Source organism: Malaclemys terrapin, chromosome 2, assembly GCF_027887155.1.
Source record: "Malaclemys terrapin pileata isolate rMalTer1 chromosome 2, rMalTer1.hap1, whole genome shotgun sequence".
NCBI classification, from domain to species: domain Eukaryota; kingdom Metazoa; phylum Chordata; order Testudines; family Emydidae; genus Malaclemys; species Malaclemys terrapin.
In genome coordinates, this window is record NC_071506.1 from 152,804,898 (window position 1) to 152,828,737 (window position 23,840).

The window sequence follows — 23,840 nt, forward strand, 5'->3', positions numbered from 1 at the left end:
TAGTTCCAAATCCTAGTTCTTAGAACAACTCAAACTGACTTTTGTCCTGACTAGAGACCAACTTCTCTGCAGCTTCTGTATCTGAGTCAGAGCTAAGGGAGGAAAGACTAAGCAAAGTCATTGTGGCCAATGCCACACTACAAGAGTGCAAGTCCCACTCCATACACAGAATGAGGGGCAAGAAGTAGTTCTTCTCAGCTGCCTTCTAAGGCATACTTCTTTTCCATGCTCTTTTCTACCCAAGGCCGCAATTGTGCACCACCCCACTACCTCAAAGCGACAACTACAAAGAATCATTGGGAAATTGGATTTTTAAAAAAACCACTCAAACTTGCTTGTCTTAGCCTTCCATTCTTGTTCCCCAATTTATTTAACGCCCAAATTAGAAAAAGAAAAAATGCTTTTGGGGTAATTTTGCCATAGATAACCTGAAGTATTGCACCAGGAAGCTCTGATCTGCCCACCTGCTTCTATGAAGGCAGAAACAAATTGGCAGGATATTTAATGGAGGAGCCTAGCTGCTGCAAATGACTGACAGGTCTGATTCCATCCCAAGCAGGATGAAAACCCACAGACCTCACTTCACCACAAAACTTACTGCAAACTCTTATTACTAACATTTTAAAGTTATCTGTGAAAAGAAATTCTAGCTGCATTCTGAAGGGACTCTGCGCACACACACACACACACACAAAGCAAAAAAACAACAACACACCACTAAGTCTGGGCAGCTTGGCCCTCCGAGCTCAATACTTCAACAGGCTGGGAGAGTTACCTGTTTTTCTCATCAGAAAGTTTCCCCATATTTCAGAAATTAAAGTTTTGAGACTACTTAGAGGTTTGGGAGCCTCTAAATATCTCTCAATCCATCAGGTATTACATTTAAGAGCAAAAGGAGCCTTAAGAAATTAGCATGAAGAAGAATCAAAACAGAGATAGTTGCTGTATATGCAATAGACACCAAAGCCACAAGGACAGTGATTAAATGTTAAGCTGTGAGGCGGAGACTAAAGGAAAGTGTGAGCTGCCACTCACAAGAGTACATTTATGTTTATGAGGCCAGTCAGTCCAGTCTATTTAAAGCTACTAAATTCACTAGTCTTCTACGAATTCATCGTCAGAGAATTCTGACAACATACAAGCCTCTGGAGGGAAGAGTTTAGAGAACTAATACACAATTTCTGCAATGCTAGCAGACTGCTGGGAAATCCCAACTCTAACGGGTTAAGAGAAGAGTTTGGCAAAAGGAAAAGAATGTAATAAGGCAATAAATCCAAAGCAAAACGTTTCTAAAGTTAGTTGCTAGCTTTATTAAAACTAGGAAGAATTGTTAATAATACAAGGTTCCCCACCCCTCACCCCCTTTTGTGTAAGGATTAGTAGAGAGATTGACATAAGAACGTCCCTTCTGGGTCAGGCCAAAGGTCCATCTAGCCCAGTATCCTGTCTTTCAACAGTGGCCAGTGCCAGGTGCCCCAGAGGGAATGAACAGAACAGGTAATCATCAAGTGATCCATCCCCTGTCGCTCGTTCCAAACTTCTGGCAAACAGAAGCTAGGGACACCATCCCTGCCCACCTGGGTTAATAGCCATTGATGGACCTATCCTCCATGAATGTATCTAGTTCTTTTCTTAACCCTGTTATGGTCTTGGCCTTCACAACATCCTCTGGCAAGGAGTTCCACAGGTAGACTGCACGTTGTGTGAAGAAATACTTCCTTTTACTTGTTTTAAACCTTTCATTTAGTGACGCCTAGTTCTTGCGTTATAAGTAGTAGTAAATAATACTTCCTTATCTACTTTCTCTATACCAGTCATGATTTTAATAGACCTCAATCATATCTCCTCTTAGTCATCTCTTTTCCAAGCTGAAAAGTCCCAGTCTTATTAATCTCTCTTCATACGGAGGCCGTTCCATACCCCTAATAATTTTTCTTGTCCTTTTCTGAACCTTTTCCAATTCCAATATATCTTTTTTGAGATGGGACGACCACATCTGCACACAGTATTCAAGATGTGGGCATACCATGGATGTATATAGAGGCAACATGATATTTTCTGTCCTATTATCTATCCTTTTCTTAAAGATTCCCAGCATTCTGTTCACTTTTTTGACTGCCGCTGCACATTGAGTGGATGTTTTCAGAAAACTATCCACAATGACTCCAAGATCTCTTTCTTGAGTGGTAACAGCTAATTTAGACCCCATCATTTTATATGTACAGTTGGGATTATGCTTTCCAATGTGCATTACTTTGCATTTATCAACATTAAAATTCATCTGCCAATTTGTTGCCCAGTCACCCAGTTTTGAGAGATCCTTTTGTCGCTCTTCGCAGTCTGGGTGTTAACTATCTTTAGTAATTTTGTATCATCTGCAAATGTTGCCACCTCACTATTTACCGTTTTTTCCTAGATCATTTATGAATATGTTGAATAGGACTGGTCCCAGAACATACCCCTGTGGGACACCACTATTTACCTCTCTCCATTCTGAAAACTGACCATTTATACCTACCCTTTGTTTCCTACCTTTTAACCAGTTACCAATCCATGAGAGCACCTTCCCTCTTATCCTCTGGCAGCTTACTTTGCGGCAAAGACTTTGGTGAGGAGCCTTGTCAAAGGCTTTCTGAAAATCTAAGTATATTCACTAGATCCCCTGGTCCACATGCTTGTTGACCCCCTCAAAGAATTCTAGCAGATTGAGGAGATATGTTTTTCCTTTACAAAAACCATGTTGACTCTTCCTCAACAAATTATGTTCATCTATATGTCTGACAATATTGTTCTTTATTATATTTTCAACCAGTTTGCCTAGTACTGAAGTCAGGCTTACAGGCCTGTAATTGCTGGGATCACCTCTAGAGCCCTTTTTAAAATTGGCATCACATTAGCTATCCTCCAGTCATCTGGTACAGAAGCTGATTTAAATGATAGGTTGCAGCAGGGATCGGCAACCTTTGGCATGTGGCCTGCTGGGGTAAGCACCTTGGCGGTCCGGGCCGGTTTGTTTACCTGCCACATCCACGGGTTCAGCCGATCGCAGCTTCCACTGTCCGCGGTTCGCCGTCCCAGGACAATGGGGGCTGCGGGAAGTGGCGCGGGCCGAGGGATGTGCTGGCCGCCACTTCTCACAGCCCCCATTGGCCTAAGACAGCAAACCGCGACCAGTGGGAGCCACGATCGGCCGAACCTGTGGACGCAGCAGGTAAACAAACTGGCCTGGCCTGCCAGGGTGCTTGCCAAAAGTTGCCGATCCCTGGGTTACAGACTACAGTTAAGTATCAGAGGGGTAGCCGTGTTAGTCTGGATCTGTAAAAAGCAACAACGAGTCCTGTGGCACCTTATAGACTAACAGACGTATTGGAGCATAAGCTTTCGTGGGTGAATACCCACTTCGTCAGACACATGTAATGGAAATTTCCAGAGGCAGGTATAAATATGCAGGCAAGAATCAGTCTAGAGATAACAAAGTTAGTTCAATCAGGGTGGATGAGGCCCTCTTCTAGCAGTTGAGGTTATGCTCTAATACATCCGTTAGTCTATAAGGTGCCACAGGACTCTTTGTTGCAGACTACAGTTAGTAGTTCTGCAATTTCACATTGGACATACAAAAGGAAACAGAGCAGAGTCAAGTCAGTATAGATTATGCATTATAAATTAATATTAACTGTGTGCTCAAAAAAAGATTGTCAAATTAAAAATCATGAGCCTGATTCACCACTACATTATTCCAAGCTATTTGCATTGATTTCAGTGATGTTACCCCAGCAGAATCGGAGCCACTCAGTGACAATGAGTCCCAGCTATGTATTTTATAAAAATAGATAAACAGGATGTACAGTGCGTTTCGTGTCTCATTAGTCTTTAACGCACTGGCTTGAGTTATATTGCATTAGAACAGACTAATTGTGCATGCAAGCTGATTTTTCCAATCTGGTAAACTCTGGGAAATCTCTGAATCACCAGAGAGCTTAAAGAGTTTTTCCCTAACCTCCACTTTTCCAAAAGAAGAGCCATGAGTGTGCAGTACTCTAAGGGTATGTCTAACCTACAAAAAAAACCACACACAACCACCCAGAACAAAAAAACCCTGCAGCAGTGAGTTGCAGAGCTCGGGTCTACAGACTCAGGCTCATGCTATGGTACTAAAAATAGCCATGCAAATGTTCCCACTTTGCTGGGTTTCAGAGCCTGAGCTTCAGCCCCTGAAACCCAGCAATGGCCAAGCAGCCTCGTCACAACAGCAACAGAAAGGAGCAAAATCCAGGCCAGGCCCCCACTATGCTAGGCACTGTACAAAAGTATACTCAATTACTCACGTACCTGTTTGTTAGTGACTTACAGCAGTAAACTACATTTGGGACCTAGTTATCAATACTATTTCTAAAATCAGACCTCTCTCTCTCTAAAATAATTCAGACCTCTTCCCTTGCAAGATTTAAGTGTGGTCTCTACTACAAAATATCAGACCTAGCTTTTAACTAAAAACCAGCTTTCTAAAAGGCTGTTTTCTCCCTCAAGCAAGTTAGTCTGTTTGAGTATAATATAAATGCATTTTCTCCGATAAGTCTCACATTTCAACTTGTTTGATCTGCAGCTTTACAATTTTATGTACCTTTCCAATTTGTCCTTAGTATTGTTGGGGTAAGAGAGTTTTAAACATTTGGCTATAGAATTTCAATCCAAATTAGCTAGAATAATGTAAGGTTTCAATTTGCAGCTTGACTCTTGCTAATGTTCCAACCACCTTTTGTCTTGTATTTGAACTCTGACTCTTAGTTATTGATTGCAGTGGTATTGTTATAATTAGCGGAGCAGCTTTTTAGGACTACAGCCTATTAGATAAATGCATAGCACAATGTGGTTAAAAATAAAAATAGCTAAATCCAACACTATGGACTATTCTTAAGGTTTGAAGGATTAGATTTTTTTCAAATCAGTAAATGCCAATTTCACTTCATGTACACAAACCAACAAAAAAATATTTACAATGATAATAATCAACGTTTAGCAAGATCAAAAATGCGGCCTGAGAACTTACAATGTGATTGTAGTGGGGCAGTTACCCCGCTCCTGGGAAAAACGTAGGCTGGCTGAGGAGCCAGCCACAGCTGTGGTCACACCCAATCAGGCAGCAGCTGGCCCTGATATAAGGGCTAAGAGAGGAGCTGGGTCAGTCTCACTCCAGCCTTGGAGTGGGAAGGACCTAGCTGCCTGAAGGAGCACAGGATACCTGAAGTAGAACAGTACTGGGGAAGGGCAAGAAGAGCTGGGGAGCTCCAGCCTGGCAAGGCCCCAGACGAAGGCCTTGCTGAAGGCCAAAGGGGGTACTAGGGCTGCAGGGAGACAGCGGGGATAGGTAAAGGCAGCTGGTCCAACCCCCTTGCCAGTGGTGAGTGGCCATTACAGACTGCAGTCTGCCCCAGTGAGTGGGGGCTAGATGACGATTGGTAGTAGCCACTGAGGTGAAGGTGGGCATAGAGGGTTGGGGGTTCCCCTGGGAGGGGAGACCCAGTGTGTGAGGGTACTGTGGTGGGCAGAACCCCAAGGGAAAGAGGGCACTGGGGTCCAGGAGGGACACAGAGCCTGAGGCAGCAGAGCAGGAGGCGCTCCAAGTGCTGGAATTGAGCTAATTCCCCGACGACCAGCAGGAGGCACGGTGGCTGCGAGTGCTTAATCTGCTTCAGTGATTTAAGGAAATTTACTTTTTATATTTTGACATGTTTTGTTGATAACTTGTGTATTAATGGTTATAAAGCTTTAACTTTTTTACTCTCAACATCTGTTATTTAATAGTCATCTGATGCTTCCATAATTTCCTGCAACTGTGAAAATTAAATTAAAAAAATACTCAAAAATAAAACCAGTATTATCCACCTAAGTGATTAAAAATCATATTCAGCCAAGCCTAACTACTTTGTATTTCTACATGCTGCTTGAACCGATTACACTTGCGTATGCATTCAGATATGTTGGTTACAACAAGTTTAAATAAATAGTGAATGCTGTTTATTGTGCCAAAGTGTTTATAGTTTTGGATTTATTGACTGTCATGCCTTCCGCCCCACACCCTGATTTTTGGCTTCAATGATGCGTTGCTGAATGTACCAAAAAGTAACATTACAAGTCATCTAGAGTTCTGCTGTTTGCAAAGACTCAAGAAACTACAGGAAACTCAATGGTTTTGAGTTTCACAACCAATTCAAAACAGCCCTCACTTCACTCACAGCCAACTGAACATAGGCCTAATTTCAAATGAACGGGGGTAGATTTAGGATTTCACATCAAAACCAGATAATTTGCTGAATGCAGTAAGACCCACTTAGAGAACAGATATGCAGCATGGCCCCAAGACAACGAGTTGCACTCCCTGCTAAATGCTATTGCAGCAAGAAGAGAAAGAGAGATGGGGTGAGGGATTCACCGGTAAAGGAGCCAGGGATCACACATATACTCATGTAACATCCAGAATGTGTGTTATCTGGATATTCAGCATTCATATTAGAATCAGCTTCTAACATTGCACAAAGTGATGTAAAAAATAAGAGCCGGGTTTATGAGAAAATACCTCAGTCAGTATCAGATTAAGAAGCAGGTCATAAAGTGCTTACAGCAAATTCACTTGGCTAGACGTGAAGCTTTCTTTCAGCTTTGAACCTTGCTACACTGATCCATTTCTCTGTCATCTCAGGAATGGATCAGTGCAGCGGTTTTCAACCTGTGGTCCACGGACCCCTGGGTGTCCACAGACTATGTCTAAGATTTCCAAATGGGTCTGCACTGACATTCAAAAATTTGTAGGGGTCTGCAGTTGAAAAAAGGTTGAAAACCACTGGATTAGTGTAAAAAGCACTTCTAAGGGATACACTGCTAGACTTTTCAAAAGCTTCAGTTAGTGCAGAACATGAGCTGCCTATGTTACACTTGTGATCAGTGATGCATTTGAGGACTATTAGTTCTTTAAACACTAACTGCCTTGAGTACACTCTATCAGAGACCGTGTGTGATTTTGCACTCCATATGTTTATGGAAATAGGCTTATGAGTGTAAATATAATGACATTGGAATATGCTTTATGCAAAAGGTCTCCTGTAAGGTGTCATTACAAAGCTTATAATCTACTGAGTGTGTTCAACCTATTTGTATGAATGTATCATTCTTGTATCTGAAGCTAGAAGTATTACTCTAAAGTCCTATTGTAACTATGCAAAGTGTGGGCCCTTAATGGTGGCTTGGAATCTTGATGGCTCCCATTAACTAGGACAATTTGTTGTAAATGGCTCTGTTTACTTGTGGCACCTTAGAGACTAACAAATTTATTAGAGCACAAGCTTTCGCGGACTACAGCCCACTTCTTCGGATGCATATATATATATATCCACTCTATATGCATCCGAAGAAGTGGGCTGTAGTCCACGAAAGCTTATGCTCCAATAAATTTGTTAGTCTCTAAGGTGCCACAAGTACTCCTGTTCTTTTTGCGGATACAGACTAACACGGCTGCTACTCTGAAATCTGTTTACTTGTAAGCCTTCCTGTATACGTGGATGCCAACCAGTGAGTAATGAAGTCTCACAGGACATGTGAGCATGTCACATGATACTGGAATCCATCTTAAACCTAGTGCTTTTCCATTTAGAAGGAAGGGTGGGAACCCAGAGAGAAACAAAGGATTCCCGCCTTGTGCCAAAGATATAAAAGGGGGTGGAACAGAACAAAGGGGGTAGCCAGTCATGAGAAATCCTCTAGTTACCACGTGGGCTGGAACTAACAAGAACTGTACCGGGGAAAGGATTGGGCCCAGACTAAGAAGGAGTCTAGTCTGTGAAAGAAGCTTATTGGAACATCTCTGAGGGTGAGATTTACCTGTATTCAGTTTCTTAAATGTACAGTATTAGGCTTAGACTTGTGTGTTTTGTTTTATTTTGCTTGGTAACTTACTTTGTTCTGTCTGTTATTACTTGAAACCACTTAAATCCTACTTTTTATACTTAATAAAATCACTTTTGTTTAATAGTAAACCCAGAGTAAGTGATTAATACCTGAGGGAGCAAACAGCTCTGCATCTCTCTCTATCAGTGTTATAGAGGACAGACAATTTGAGTTTATCCTGTATAAGCTTTATACAGAGTAAAACGGATTTATTTGGGGTTTGGATCCCACTGGGAACTGGGTGCTGGAGATAGGTGACCTGCTGAGCAGTTTTTGGTTAAAGTCTGCAGCTTTGGGGGTGTGGATCAGACCTGGGTCTGTGTTGCAGCAGACTAGCATGTCTGGCTCATCAAGGCAGGGTTCTGAAGTCCCAAGCTGGCAGTGGAAAACGGGCTCAGAGGTAACTTCAGTATATTGGGTGACAGTCCCAAGGGGATGTCTGTGACCGAACCAGTCACACCAGGTCTCTCTCTCTCTGTCTGGAAGACAGCAAAGGAGGTAAGTGGAGGCTCCTGAGCCAGCCCTCCTGTGTTAGCAAGCAGCACTTTGATAGAAGGACATTTTCAGTGGTGAGTCCTTTACTCTTGAACTTATTTCCCTCCTTGGTTTGAGAGAGCCCAAGCCAGTTAATCTGCGAGGCATCCTCCCTCCAACCTTCTCCCCACTCCTGTCTCTTGAAAAGGCTATGGATTAGGGAGCATACAAGTAGATTAAACAGGGGTAAGCAGTTTTAATGCTGACATAAAATGATGCCCCAGGTGAAGAGAGCCCATACTCTAAATGTATTTTGTATGCTTTATTAGTGCTCCAACATGCATGCACCTGTAGGGTGAAATGAAATGCATGTTTAAGTGATCCAAATAAAACTTTTCTATGCTCAACTCAAACAATAAAAATGAGGAGTCTGGTGACACCTTAAAGGCTAACAGATTTATTTGGACATAAGCTTTTGTGGGTAAAAAACCCACTTCTACAATTGCATGGAGTGAAAATTACAGATACAGGCATAAATATATATTGGCACATGAAGAGAAGGGAGTAACCTTACAAGTGGAGAACCAATGTTGAAGGCCAATTTAGTCAGGGTGGATGTGGTCCATTCCCAATAATTGATGAGGAGGTGTCAATACCAAGAAAGGGAAAACTGCTTTTGTAGTGAGCCAGCCACTCCCAGTCCCTATTCAAGCCCAAATTAATGGTGTTAAGTTTGCAAATGAATTGTAGTTCTGCTGTTTCTCTTTGAAGTCTGTTTTTGAAGTTTTTTTGTTGAAGAATAGCTCCTTTTAAATCTGCTATTAAGTGTCCAGGGAGACGGAAGTGTTCTCCTACTAGCTTTTGTATGTTACCATTCCGGATGTCTGATTTGTGTCCACTTATCCTTTTACGTACCCTGACTAAATTGGCCTACCCTTCTGAAACTCAAACAAACAATGTCACCTACCACATTCCTATGTAAAGCAGTGATAAAGACTTTGTTTTAGATCTCAGTTTTTTCTGGGAAGAAAGGTTGGTTATATGCAGAGAGTCAAATAGCCCATATTTCATAAAGTACTCAGGACAAACATTTAATCTTTCTTACTGCTAGCAAGCACTATGAGATAGTTTCATGAAGATGTATAAGGATGTGAACATATTGCTTTTACAGATTTCATTTGTATTTGTTAACTTAATTTGTCTCTATGGTTCATAAAAATTATCTGAAAGTTGGCTGCTTATGCCATTATTCATTGGAACCTTCTAAAACAAACACCACAAAATGTTTTAGATACAGCAAGGGAAAGGTACATGAAGTGTGTTAGATTTCTAACTGGGAAAAATAAGCAGAGAGTTGTTATGCATTAATGAGTTTAATAATTTAAAAAGTCCAAAAAAGCTACATCATTTGAGCTGTAGGGTTACTTTTAAAGGACACTGGAAAATATAAATACACTATAGTATCTTATCACATCACAAGCAGTGATCTGAAGCATAGAACAAAAAAGTTGGAGGGAAGTCACTTTCTTGGGATTCTAGGGAAAGCTACAAGCTTTGCTGAAATTAGTTCCTACGACTATCCTCTCCCCAGCTATTTTCAAGGACTCTTATTGCTGTTTGGTTAAATAAGGGCTTGAATTGGATAGATAACTTTAGTACCTCAAGCATTTCCATAATCAAAAGACAAGCTACCCAAAGTATGTACCTGTATGCCTTTCCATATCCAAACAAACACTCATCATTTCTAACATTGGCTATCTACATTCAGAACAAAAACTAAGGGTATATCTACATTGCTGTTACACAACCACAGCTGGCCCGTGCCAGTTAACTTGGGCTAATGGGACTCAGGCTGATGGGCTGTTTAACTGCAGTGTAGACATCCAGGCTTGGGCTGTAGCCTGGGCTCTGGGACCCTGCGAGATGGGAGGTTCCCAGAGTCTGGGCTCCAGCCTGAGCGTCTATACCACAGCCCCTTAACTGGCGCTCCTTAGCCCGAATCAGCTGGCATGGGCCAGGCACAGGTGTCTAAATTGCAGTGTAGGTGAACCCTACCAGTCCCACTGACAGACACCTTTAGGAATGCATAAAACTCACAACCAAGTGGGACTCTCCCAATATTTCACATACTGTAGGACTTGATTGTCAAGTACTATAGATCTTAGTCTGAAAAAGGGGGAAATGCCCATTCTACAGCCCTCATTTCTGCTGCAAACTCTGTGGGCCTAGGAACCTACATGTGAGGAGAGGGCAACAGCAAATTCCAGAGCAAGATTAATCACAGTCAATGTCAGCTTTTCAACCGGTATCTTCTGGTCTGTGTAACTCTCTGTGATAGCAGGAAAAGGGATAGCGGGGGGTAGGGACTTTGATAGCAACACTATTGGTTGAATCTCAACCAGATGCTTAAAACTCTCCATCAAAATGAAGAAGTCATCTGATATTGTGATTGGCATAACACCCATATTACAAATCACCTTTACAAACACCTATAAAGCGCCTCTTTAAAAGTTATATTTCACATCACAGACACAGATATGCTTCCTAGAAGTGCAATCCAGTTTAGCCAGGTAAGGGCAGATGATGAACCCAGAAACTGTACATTGCCAAAGAAAAGGCAGCAATAAGTATTGGTCAGATCATGACTACCAGAGCCACAGCCCTCTAGCACTGCACACACAATACAGATGTCATTTTCAAAGAACTGCCACTTAATTGGTGTGACAAGTATGAATGGATGCTACAGAAGCAATTAGATTTTCACACTGAAACCGTGTGCAATTCAATCATAGCACACGTGAAACAGCACTGCACGTAGCACCTCTAGAAACTCCTCTCTGCTCTTTTCATGTCCTCTTTTGTAGGCACACATTCTCTGTAACGTAATGATCATTTTCAGCTACTGCACTGAAGGCAATTTGTGGAGAATACCATGGAGATGGATTCTTAAGAAAAATGTAGGCTCGAATTCAGAAGTTCCCTCAAGAGAAAAATCTCCCCTTCTACCAAGTTGCTTGTAGAAATCAGTTACAGTAAGCCAAATGCAACTGAATGTTGCAAAAATCATTATAATTAGAAGTCAGTCTCAACTGGTCCTTCTAAGACAATTTTTTAAAACAAAATAATCACACTGCTATAGCATGGTTTTTGGTTCCTGAGACAGGACACAGGTGCAAAGCATTTCAGGGGTTAACCCTTCCCTGAGAATATTTTTCTTTTCAGTCATGGAATTCAAAATTGGTTTTACCAGCCTGGAAAAAATAAGCCATTAATGTGTTTGCTGGAACTCACATAAACAGAAATGGTTGAAGGACTAAATAACACTGCCAGTAACACTGCTGCTTCCACATTACCAGGTAACTATCACAAAATACACACAGATCAAACAGCATTCATCTCCCATTGGGAACTGAATCAAGTTAATGTCACTGATCCAGGCTGAAAAAACAAAACAAAACTTCTTGTTTGTACAGCTTCTTTTCCACTACAGCTGGATGCCCAGGGACAAGCAGTGCAAGAATATTACAATAGCCTCATATTAAGAGCCAAATTTTAAATGAGATGATTGTTCAGCCTAGACAATCTCTAGTAAACCGACAGTGTGGGTCTTAGAGCATTTAAACAATCCATGACAAAAAAGTTTCATCCTTTGGTTCCTAAAACAGAACCAGGGGTAGGGAGACAGAACATGTTCTTTAATTTCTTTAACTTTAATTGGTTAATGGGGAACAAATTTCAGCCAGCCTCTGATATTGGGAGGGAGGGAAGGAAATACAATAAGTGCAGAGTTAGACAGAGAATGGTGGCATACCAACAAGAGGAACTGTGCTACATTAAGCTGCGTGTATTCATGGCCTACAGTTATTCTGTTTCTGGATTAACAATACTGTGCCAATCCTACACATAAAAAAGTGTTTAGGAGAGTGCCCAGGCATTTCCCCCCACCTTATACTCCTTATGCAAGGGGTGGGTTAAGTATAAGCTCTTGTGCTCAGAGATTTAGGACTAACTAGTATTGGCACTAGTCTGAAAAGGAAACAGGGAAGAGCTGGGGTCACGCCTCTTTGCCCTTTGGTTCAGCAAGTGAAGCTGCTCAGCTGTGGAGACTAAGGCTTGGTCTACACTACCCCCCCCCAATTCGAACTAAGGTACGCAACTTCAGCTACGTGAATAACGTAGCTGAAGTCGAAGTACCTTAGTTCGAACTTACCTTGGTCCACACGCGGCAGGCAGGCTCCCCCGTCGACTCCGCGGTACTCCTCTCGCCGAGCTGGAGTACCGCAGTCGACGGCGAGCACTTCCGGGTTCGACTTATCGCGTCCAGACTAGACGCGATAAGTCGAACCCAGAACTTCGATTTCCAGCCGTCGAACTACCTGGTAAGTGTAGCCAAGGCCTAAGGTACACTGCACCCCTGAGTGGTGGAGCAGCAGCAATCTCCCCAATGCACCTGGGAGCCTGGCGTGCCCTTTGCCTCACTGAGCCACAAAACCACTCAGAGCTCCTACACGTGTAGTGCAGCTGTGCCACCATCCCCCACCATACGACTGGGGCTTAAAAGCCACAATTTAGTCAGAGTTTTTCCAGATCTTGAGTGCAGTATATGACCTTAAGCCTCACCTTCAGCACCCATTCACAACAATGGCAATTCCATTGTTGTAAGCCATACATCATTCTATCCGGGGTTTGAGATCTCATGAGGGTGAAAAAAAGAAAGACTTCATTTTGAAACTGCTATCCTCATGCCACGTAGAATTACTATTACAGCACTAAATATCTGTACAAAGAACAGGTTTCAATGTTAATGTAGTACATGGGATTTAGACAGTATTTCCATTTTGTGGAACTGTCCATTTGATTTGATGGCAAGCTGATATGCTCTCAGGCTATTCTTGATGTTGCCTTGCCCCCTTATAGTGGTAGGGTCCAATTTGCCATTGCCCTGAACTGCCTATAGTCATTTGCACCACTGCAAGGCAGAAGTAAAGTGCTCACATTGCTCTGGTGTGAAGTACTACATAAGTTGTAGGGCAACAGTGAATCAGCCCCACAGATGTCCTTCCTAGCTGTTTCATGGAAATTCAGTGCTATAACTTCAGCAACAGCTTTGTTCCAACAGCCTCAAAGGAAAGAAGGGAGAAAGAGCACACAGCACAACTGGAAAGAATTAGGGTCAGTTTGCAAAGCTGGAATTCAGTTTGGGAGGCAGGGTAAGAATAGAAGGCCTGCAACTTCACATACTTATGTTCCTGATTTCCTAACCCTACAGGGAGCATAGAATTTAGCTGCCACTAGAGACGCAATGGTATTTTTAAAAAGCAGTCATCCACTTATCTGGTGTAGCGTGTTGCATACCGTTCAAGGTCAAGTGGAACAATTCTGTTGGCATTCTTTCATAACCTCCTTTCAACACACACCGTCCATTCACAGGACGATTTATGGTACTGTGAACTGTGCCCACTAGTAAGAGTAAAGGATAGAATTAGAGGTTCCCAGCTCTGCCATAGACTTACTGTGTGAGCTGGAAAAATCACTTGAAGCTCAGATACTATGGTGATGGGGGCCATGTAAAGTATAAAATACAGTCTTTGTTGTGGTAAGGACTACTACACCAATTCTATGGCAGACTGAAGCACCGAGTATTCGAAAGATAAATTGACTAACAATTGTAGAATTCTTTGTAAATAACAATAAAAACGAACAACAACTACTACAGTTTGTACAGTGCCTGACAATGGGGTTCCATTCTTGGTTGATCCCTAGACACTATTGTACTAATTATTAATAATAAAATAATTGAAAGTGTTCTCACAACCTGGAACCTTAAGATTCCATTCAACCCGCAGGAAGGACACATCTTGAGTCTCAACAGGACTATGTGCTATTCAGTTGAATTCACCCTACAGAACAGAAATGAGTTTCAAAAAGGTCCTGAGACCTGAAACGGCAATTTCAGTGTTTTGAGGATACAGAGTGAGTCCTTTAGCAGGGCACAACACTGGTATTTTGTGGGCTGACAATCACAAGGGAACAAGATATACAGGGAGATGAAAGCAGCACAGGCAGACACAAAAAATAAATAAGCAGAGTGTCAGCATGCATTGCCTGTTGGGAAACACCTATCACGAGAGAGAGGTTTACACAGTTTGAGGTAGTTTAAATAAGAAAACAAGATATAGAAAAAGCTATGAGACTCCATTACTCTGGACTCCTTCCAAACCTTCATGACAATTCAGGAAATTCATTTGTCCACTATTTTAGTTCTGCTGAGCCACAGTTTAACTTCACTTGCTGGTGTGCACCTGATTACTATGCTGGCCCTGAAGTTTTCAGCATTATTGTATTAATCCACCACTATTTAAGGACTACTGTGTAAAGCTGATAGACTTCAATGAGAAAATTTACATCATACATTAGCTACACGTAATATTTTAAAGTTATTTTGAAAATATGTGATGTTCCCCTGGTTATACTTAAAGGAATTTTGATTACTGAACACTTCAGTGTTTGCAGCATTGGTTAATTTTTTCTTTATTTCCCTGGATTTAGTACTGCAGCATTCTCTAAGTGTTACTTTATACTTCATACATTCAATTTTAGGATTTATCAACACAGTCTCAGCTATTCGACATTAGTCATTCTAGGCTCTCCTCCCTCCACCCAATGTAGACAAGCCCTTCATTTTTGCATCAAGGCATTTTTCTTGACAAAATTTATCTAAGGTGAAACTGGAACCTTAAAGGTTACCACCCACCATGAGAGGTAAAATCTATTGCTACTAGAAATAGGCCCAAAGCAGGATTTGGATCCAGACTGAAATTTCCCCCAAATTTCCTAGTGTTTACACCCAGCTCTTGTTTTGGGACCATCTCCGGTAATTTGTATTTTGGGGTAAATCACTCTTAAGTAAATCTATTGACTTACAGTAAAACCTCAGAGTTATGAGCAGAAGTTACAAATTGACTAGTCAACCACGCACCTCATTTGGAACCGGAAATACACAATCAGGCAGCAGCAGAAACAAACAAAAAAGGCAAATACAGTACTGTACAGTGTTAAATGTAAACTATTAAAAAAGGGGGGAAGTTTAGAAAAAGATTTGACAAGCTAAGGAAACTGTTTCATTTAAATTAAGATGCTAAAGGCAGCATTTTTCTTCTGCATAGTTAAGTTTCAAGGCTGTATTAAGTCAATGTTCAGTTGTAAACTTTTGAAACAACAACCATAAGGTTTTGTTCAGAGTTACGAACATTTCAAAGTTACGAATATCCTCCATTCCTGAGGTGTTTGTAACTCTGAGGTTCTACCGTACTTACAGTTTAAAAGGTAAATAGCTGTAACCAGACAGAGTTGTTCTATTGAATCCACACTTTTGTTTTTTTTTTTTTAAACCATTAAGATGGGTCAGAAACGAAGGCAGGTTGAGAGTAATGACTGCTTGCAGCTTAATTTGTTATGACAGGAAAAGCTTAAGAAATTAGAATAATCTGTTCACTAATTAACCAGATTACATACCATTAAGTGGACATCGTCATGTCTGAGTCATCAGCTAAACATACTGTCCAAAGATCAGATACTTTGCAGCCTGCATCATTAATCCTGACAGAGGAGTTTGGTGGTTCCCAATCAGCTACCAAGAGCATTATTGTAAGGTCTAGAGCCAATATTACTGCGTGCTAACAAAATACAAAACCAGCACCACTTTTCCCTGAATGCTCACCAGTTATGAGATGTATTTTATTAACTTCTCATTCCCAGCAGGAAATGATTGGTGGTTCCCCATACTATAGTTCCCTGAAATTCATTAATAAACCAGGGATTTCTACAAGGTGTTAATACAGACATAAAATCTTCCCTCTCTCCCTAAGACACCAAAAAAAGCCCATATCTTGAAGTTGACACATACCTTAATCACTCCAGGTGAAATACATCAGTCTGGCCAAATCATTGTCAACTCTCTAGGTCTATAACTGTATTTATTTTTGAATCCTTGGCACAAACTTCCAAGCACATCATTAAATATTTATCACATGGTATTCATAGTAGAGCAATAAAGTTAACTTAGAACTCCACCCACTGTGTTTTCATGAAGTATTTTCCTTGGAAATAAGCTTGAAGTCTGATCACATCGATCTTAATACACAACAACCACCTCCTGTAATAAATGTCTTGAACAAATTCCTTTCAGTGACTCCCTTACACTTATGTTTTGCAGAACTGACTTAAACCCTTACACAATTAAAGCTAAAATCGTACAAATGAAGATGTCTGAAAGAGGAGTTTCATTTTAAATTTACAGTGCTCCCAAGGAACCGTGGGGTAGGTTTGGGGAGGGGGAGTTCATCTTCTGAAAATCGCCAACATTAAACATGGGGGAGGGATAACCTAAATAATGAACACCAGGCATTTACCTTCACTGGTAGCCGCATTCTTCTGAGCTTTGGTCGGTGTGTGATCTGTACTTGAACTCACGTCGGATGAGATGCTTGAGCTGCCTTTGCCTAAAGAAAAGGTGTGGGAGAGAAACAGCGTGAATATTAACAGCAGAGGAGAAGAATCCTCAATATCAGACCTTGGGACAATGACAAGATCAGTGGCTGATATTCAGTTTGTACTGGGTAGGGGCAAGAAATAAATGCACTATAGCCTATAGAATAAGCATCCTTTTAATTAGGGTTGCAAGTCTTACCTGCTTTGGGGAGGCTCCCACTGCATATTTTCACAGCTCCATAATGAATTTAAAATTTTAATTTGTCATTAGCAATTGCAAGAGAAGAACTGGACTTTCACCAAAGGTTACTAATGCAAAGGTAGCCCAGGTAAAGGAAAATAAATATTGACCCCGCTTGGTGAACATGTGGATTGAATCAAAATTTCTAACAGACTGGTCTATATCTGACTATATCACTAAAAGCACAATAACCAGGGAGGGAGAGTGCATGGTGTTGAAGTTAAGGCCTTGCACTAAAACTCAGAAGATCTGGGTTCCATGCCCAGCTCTGTCACTGACTTTCAATGCAACATTGGGCACCTGCCTTTATCATACTCACATTTCACAGATTGTTAAGTTGCTTAATTGTATAGCTGATTGACTACACTTATGGTTTGTTATGAAAAATGTTCAAGAGACCAAATAATAAATTTTGGTTAAGTTTGGTTATCTAAAGTCAAAACTGTACAATACAAAAAGGAGATACACATACCCATTTTCCAGAAAGTAATTATCTCTCAGCATATTTACCTTACACAGAAGGTACACCTTCCCAAGACCACTTGTATTTGTCGGATGGCTCCTTACAAGTTAGAAATCATTTCATACATCACGTAAGATCCAACCCCCCAATTTGTACCAGCACTTTAACATGTGGGTCTGGATACTAGCCTTCCAGGTCCTGTTCTGTGAAGCTATCTTTGCAGAATATTAATGTATTTTGCCTTTGATCTGTTTACTATCCACTTAGGCCAAATGCTGAGTTGTCCTTACAATTCAGCATTTGGCCTAAGTAGATAGTAAACAGATCAAAGGCAAAATACATTAATATTCCAAGATATTGTGGGATATAGCAGTGAACAAGAGTGAACAGCATTGTGGGGAAAACAATACAATTCAGTTGGCATAACACAGTGTTTCCCAAACTTGGGACGCCACTTGTTTAGGGAAAGCCCCTGGTGGGCCGGGCCAGTTTGTTTACCTGCTGCGTCCGCAGGTCTGGCCGATCGCGGCTCCCACTGGCCGCGGTTCGCTGCTCCAGGCCAATGGGAGCTGCAGGAAGTGGCGTGGGCAGCAGCGAACCGCAGCCAGTGGGAGCTGCGATCAGCTGGACCTGCAGACACGGCAGGTAAACAAACCGACCCAGCCTGCCAGGGGCTTTCCGTAAACAAGCGGCGTCCCAGGTTTGGGAAACACTGGCATAACTGCTCAACATTCATACATACAATATTCATACTGTGCGCTTAATACATATTAATGTAGTGTAAGTAATGCCTATGGCATACATTGTCTGTTGTTCCCTGTTTGCCAGATTCTTACCTATCTTATGGGGTATGAGAGAATAAAATGTATTAACTATGGGGTGTGTAGATATTATAGTTATGTGAAGCCATATAAACACCTAGACAGACCACTTAACTTTGGAAACATTGTTGGCAGCCTCAACAATCAATTCGCACGGACACTGAACTATCTTCATCCAGAGGCATGGTCCCTCCAGAACAGGATTAAGGCACCTTTGCCAGCATCCCAGGCTTGATCTGTTCTGAAGATGTATATCCAGATGACTAGTTCACCCTCCTTCACATCCACTAAAACCACAGTTGTTAAATATTTCTTCAGTGTTTAACAACATACAAGGTAAAGAGTGTAGGTGAAAATTTATGGTTACTAACTTAACATTTACCAAACAGCAATATCATCTGTGAACCATTGGTATCTACATCAGAGGGTGAAGCTGTGGTATCTCAGATAGCACTCTGAGAAAACGGTTGCCAAAGACGGACATTTTGATGGCAACTATTGTACCTGGCAGCCTTATGATTCAATGGACTGTTAGCCAACAGAAAACAATTTCCAGAACACCTACAAATAAAAGGGTTAAATTGGCAGACAAAACTCTTTAAAATAGTTAATGTATTTCCTTTTCACATGGCTCAGAGTAATTAAAAAATTCAAGTCAATGGGTCATATCACCTAAACAGGAAAATAAATCAGTTTCTGTTTCCTCTCACCTTGACATATTGCTTGAAGTGACACATTATTCTGGCACTAAGCACCATTTATCATTGCTTTCTCCTGCTTTTTACCACAAGCCAGGACAATGCAATGCTACTTTGCATCAGCTTTGTTCAAATCTCTTGCCACATTCCACTACACCAGTGGTTTTCAACCTGTGGTCCGTGGACCCCTGGAGGTCTGCAGACTATGTCTAAGATTTCCAAAGGGGTCTGCACCTCCATTTGAAATTTTTTAGGGGTCCGCAAAATGAAAAACAAAAAAAAGTTGAAAGCCACTGCACTACACCAACTCTCTTGGGTCCATCTGAATAGTTATGCTGTATTCTGATACAAAGTCAAAATATAGAAAGAATCTAGGATGGCGAGGAAAAATTACCATGGCTAAGTACCTCAAGAGAGCTAGAACATACAAGATGGAGTGCTGTTTTGGGTCAACACCTAATTCCTGATAACCAGACCCACGAGGCCCTATCCCAACTCTGCCTCTTCCCCAAGTCCTGTCCCCATCACTCACTGCTCCCTCCCCCTCACTCCCATCACTTGCTGGATCATGTCAAGGAGTCTGCCTGCAGGTAGGAGGTGGCCCCAACTGAGCGGGGGCTGGTGTGGGTTAATGATCCGGTGCTTCTCTCCACCCCGTGGTAACCGCGGTTTTGGTTCAGGTGCCATTTCGGGTTGCCAGGTCCCCTTTTTGACCAGACTTTCCAGTTGAAAACTGGGCACCTGGCAACCCTAAATGGCATCCAGACACAAAAGCCAAAAACCAGACTGTCCAGGTAAAAACCAGATGGGTGTCAAGCCTAGTGCTCTTACCTTGTTTTTTGTCCGAGGACCCAAAAGCAGGAGAAAGAGGTGCAATGGGAAAGATCTAGGCTTGTAAGAGGAGATAAGATTAGAGAGTGAAGGAAGATAAGAGGGGAGGGTTTTAAAATGGACAGTGTAGAATAGGGCGGTTACTTAAAAGAACAAACCAAATTTAAAAGCGGGGTTGACAAAAAAAAAAAAAAAAAAAAAAAAAAAGCAGAACTGAATCGCCACTGAATTAGCACTATGGGGCCTGATTCAGTTTAGGCCTTGTCTACACTACGAGAGTAGTTCGAATTTACTTGCATCGAATTTTTGGAATCGATATTGCAAAGTCGAACGTGTGTGTCCACACTAAGGACAGTAATTCGACTTTGTGAGTCCACACTAATGGTGAAAGCGTCGACATTCGAAGCAGTGCACTGTGGTCAGCTATCCCACAGTTCCCGCAGTCCCCTCTGCCCATTGGAATTCTGGGTGTAACCGGCAATGCCTTCTGGGTAACAAAATGTGTCGAGGGTGCTTTTGGGTAACTGTCGTCATCCGTCCATCACTCCCGCCCTCCCTCAGTCGCGAACCAGTTTGGGGTGGGCAAATCTACCGTGGGGGTTGTTGTGATGCAAGTAGCGAAGGCAATCGTTGATGTACTGCTGCCAAAGGTAGTGACCCTGGGAAACGTGGAGGCGATCATAGATGGCTTCGCAGCGATGGGATTCCCAAACTGCGGTGGGGCCATAGATGGAACTCACATCCCTATCCTGGCACCGGACCACCAGGCCACCCAGTACATTAACCGAAAGGGCTACTTTTCCATGGTGCTGCAAGCACTGGTGGACCACAGGGGACGTTTTACCAACATCTACGTGGGATGGCCGGGCAAGGTTCATGACGCTCGTGTTTTCAGGAACTCTGGTCTGTTTAGACGGCTGCAACAAGGTATTTACTTCCCGGACCACAAAATAACTGTTGGGGATGTGGAGATGCCTATAGTCATCCTCGGGGACCCAGCCTACCCGCTAATGCCCTGGCTCATGAAGCCCTATACTGGCGCCCTGGACACTGAAAAAGAACTCTTCAACTACCGGCTGAGCAAGTGCAGAATGGTGGTGGAGTGTGCTTTTGGCCGTCTCAAGGGGAGATGGAGAAGCTTACTGACTCGCTGTGATCTCAGCGAAACCAATATCCCCATTGTTATAGCAGCTTGCTGTGTGCTCCACAATCTCTGTGAGAGCAAGGGGGAGACCTTTATGGCGGGGTGGGAGGTTGAGGAAAATAGCCTGGCTGCTGATTACGCACAGCCAGACAGCCGGGCGATTAGAAGAGACCAGCGGGAAGCACTGTGCATCCGGGAGGCTTTGAAAGCAAAGTTCCTGAGTGAGCAGGGTAACCTGTGACTTTAAAGTTTGTGTACAGAGAAGCTGAACCTGCCCCCGTTTCTTTACCCAGTTAATGTTGACTATCCTATCCAGTTACATACCCCCTTCACCCCCCTTCCAACACACGTTTCGAAATAAAAATAGTTCTACTTTGTTAATGCACACCGTTTTCTTTAATACTGTTTTCGGGGGAATTTTTTAAAACTGGGACGCAGACTGTGGTGCGGAGCAGGTGTAGTGTAGTGACGCGAATGAAGCTTCTAAACTCAAGGATTGACAGGCTCCGCTGCGGTGGGATGGTTGTTTCAACGGAGCCTGTCACCCCTCCTGATCGGGACTGTGTGTATGGGGGGGCTGTGAGACTTTGTGGCAGGGGGAGGACGGTTACGGATCCCCTGCTGCGTGGCTCTGTGATCCTGCATAAGGACCGCCGCTTAAGATCTGTAACTGCCCTCCCCCGCCACAAAGTCACAGAGCAACCCACCCCCCACCACATAACATGAAAACAACCTCCCAGACTACCCAGGGTAACTAGTCACTGCATCACTGCACTGTGTATGTGCCCTGCTGCTGTGCCTGCCCCCGCCTATGTACCCTGCCAAAGGTGACTGTCCTGTCCAATTACCAACCCCCTTTCCCCTCCTCCTCCAAAAGAACATGATTGAAACAGTAGTTAACAGAAACGTATTTTTTATTATCAACTACACATGGAACTGGGAGGTGAAACTTGGACGGGGGCTTGTGTCAGGCGGGAAGGAAAGAGCTTTTCAAATTTTGGGGAATGAGAGCCTTCTGCTACTAGAGCTCTCTGCAGGGGTGGAGTGAGAGTTAGCAGGGACTCTGCCGCCTCTCCTTCTTTGCACTTTGGGTAAGGTGGGTATGGGACTTGGTGGCGGGGGAGGGCGGTTAGAGATGGACTGCAGCGGGGCTCTGTCCTCCTGCCTCCGTTCCTGCAGAACATCCACAAGGCGCCGGAGCGTGTCTGTTTGCTCCCTCAGTAGTCCAAGCAGCGTTTGAGTCGCCTGCTGGTCTTCCTGCCGCCACCTCTCCTCCCGATCCATGTTTGCTTGCTGCATTTGGGTCAATTTCTCCCGCCACTGGGTCTGCTGTGCTGCCTGGGCTTGGGAACAGGCCATAAGCTCAGAGAACATGTCCTCCCGTGTCCTCTTCTTCCTACGCCTAATCCGCGCTAGCCTCTGGGAGTGTGATGCCAGGCTAGGTTCTGAGACAGTCGCAGATGGGGCTGTGGAAATGGGAAAAAGGGAGTGAATTCCTCAGAAAGATAAATGTAGTTGTGAACAAAGAACATAGTCTTTCTCTGTGAATAAGACCATGCACAGCACCTATCACATGCGCACTCAGCACAAGGTCGAATTCTCGGCCTTCGCATTCAGTGCCTGGAGTCTTGCACAGCACATTTGAGAAGTGGGGCAGCACAACGGAATTTCTGTTGCAGGCAGACATGGTAAGCCGTAGACTTGTGGCAGTGTAAAACTTTTATATTACCACTGGCTTCATTTCACATTTAAAGCAATGTCAGTCCCTGCTGCCAGCAATCCGGCAAGCGGGAACTCTGCCCCTGTCCCACCCCCTCGCGGCTGTCCCCGGGAACGATCCCTTTCGGCTGCCCCTCTCCCGCCTCCACCGCGTGGCTGCAAACCAGCGGTTACAGTTCTGTAAAGGAAAGAGCAAGCAGTCCCAACACTAACATTCCCCTACCTAATTCAAAGCAGGTCACCATGGGCGACATCACCCTGATGAGGATCTCTGAGAGCGAGAGAATGCTCCGGGAAAGCCTCTAAAGACCAGGGCCGTATGCCGCCCTGCTGTGCAGAGCAATGATTCCCGAGTACTTGATAGTCTCGTGGCGCGGCAACGTGTCGTACTTCGGAGGACCCAATAAGGCCGCTCTCCCCAGGAACCTCATGCAACGGCTTTCCAATTACCTCCAGGAGAGCTTCATCGAGATGTCCCAGGAGGATTACTGCTCTATCCCCGCACATATAGACCGCATTTTACTGTAGCTGCAGTAGCAGGGAATAAACAGTAGAGTGGCTTGTGCTGGACAATCACGGAAAACCGGACATTGCTAGATTTTTTTTCAAAACTTGCACTGCCCATGACTAAACCGTTAAGCGCCTAGGGCACAGTAATCATGAACAACCCATTCTTTTAATTGTTAATATTCCTGTTCTGTTAAAAATAAATGTTTAGATGTTTACAACACTTACTGGCTGATCCTTCCCCAGATTCTGTGTCCGGGGTAACGGCTGGGGACGCTTCATAGGGGATCTCTGTAAGGGTGATGAAGAGATCCTGGCTGTCGGGGAAATCAGCGTTGTGAGCGCTGCCGACTGCCTCGCCCTCCTCATCTCCTTCCTCATCTTCCCCGTCCCCTAACATGTCCGAGGAACCGGCCGTGGAGACTATCCCATCCTCAGAGTCCACGGTCAGTGGTGGGGTAGTGGTGGCGGCGCACCGAGGATGGAATGCAGTGCCTCGTAGAAACGGGATGTC

General features: G+C 43.3%; 1 protein-coding gene across 3 annotated transcripts in view; it reads right to left on the reverse strand.

Annotated features, from left to right (window-relative positions):
- The window catches only part of FBXL7 (F-box and leucine rich repeat protein 7), a 354,355-nt gene that overhangs the window by 254,725 nt on the left and 75,790 nt on the right, over nt 1-23,840 (reverse strand). For 2 of the 3 annotated variants that reach the window (XM_054020819.1, XM_054020818.1), the window contains exon 1: nt 16,824-16,908. Coding sequence is in view for 1 of the 3 variants with exons in the window: in XM_054020816.1 (XP_053876791.1) it covers nt 16,824-16,841 (18 nt within the window). In the remaining 2 variants the exon portion in view is untranslated. Of the gene's footprint in view, nt 1-16,823; nt 16,914-23,840 lie in introns of those variants that run through there. The other variant, XM_054020816.1, reaches the window with a different exon arrangement.